The sequence below is a fragment of the Corapipo altera genome, unplaced genomic scaffold (genome assembly GCF_003945725.1).
Source record: "Corapipo altera isolate COAL_440 unplaced genomic scaffold, ASM394572v1 61305, whole genome shotgun sequence".
NCBI lineage: Eukaryota > Metazoa > Chordata > Aves > Passeriformes > Pipridae > Corapipo > Corapipo altera.
Window position 1 is genome coordinate 195,871 of NW_020884909.1, and position 621 is coordinate 196,491.

Here is a 621-nt window from a genome sequence, read left to right on the forward strand (position 1 = left end):
CGACGCCGGGCTCCTCGCCCCTGCCCGCCGGCAGGACCGCGGTGCCGCTCCGCCCGGCCAGGAGAGCGGCGGCGAGCGGCACCTCCGGCAGGCCGGCGAGGCGGGCCGGCGCGGCAGATGGGTGGCTTCTTCCGCCGCCCCCTTCCTGCCTGCCTTCTCCTCCTCCTCTCCGCCGCCCCCCGCCTCCTCCACTGCCTCCTCCCCCGCTGTCGGGGCCGCCGTCGCCGCCTCCACCTCCCCCTCGGCTGCCTGCCTTCTCCCGGCACTCCCGCGGACCCGCTCCCGCTCCGGCTTCCCGGGACTCGCCATGAGCGGCGGTTCCGGTCGCCTGCCGCCGCCCGCCGCCCTCTGCCCGCCGCCGCCCCTCCACGGGCCGAGCTTGCCGGAGGCAGGAGCGCGGAGCCAGGGCCGGGGCAGCCCCGCCGGGCACGGCGCGCCCCGCGGCGCCCCGGGCGGCAGAGCTCCGCCACCAGGTGAGGGGGAGAGGGGCCCCGGGGGACGGGGAGCGGGTCTGGGCGTCCGGCTGCCCCGGCTGGCAGCGAGGCCGGCGCGCAGGGCCGCGGAGTTGCCCTCCGCAGCGCCCGGGGTCCGTTCCCGGGTGGGAGGCACGGGCGGGACGGG

The 621-nt window shown here is 81.6% G+C and overlaps 1 protein-coding gene across 1 annotated transcript in view; it reads left to right on the forward strand.

The window, feature by feature from the left end:
• Positions 1-223: 223 nt before the first annotated feature.
• Positions 224-621, forward strand: part of RNF38 (ring finger protein 38) — a 107,403-nt gene continuing 107,005 nt past the window's right edge. Inside the window, exon 1 of the mRNA XM_027653036.1 lies at positions 224-473. Within this exon, the coding sequence (XP_027508837.1) occupies positions 308-473 (166 nt within the window). The 5' untranslated portion in view covers positions 224-307. The remainder of the gene's footprint in view (positions 474-621) is intronic.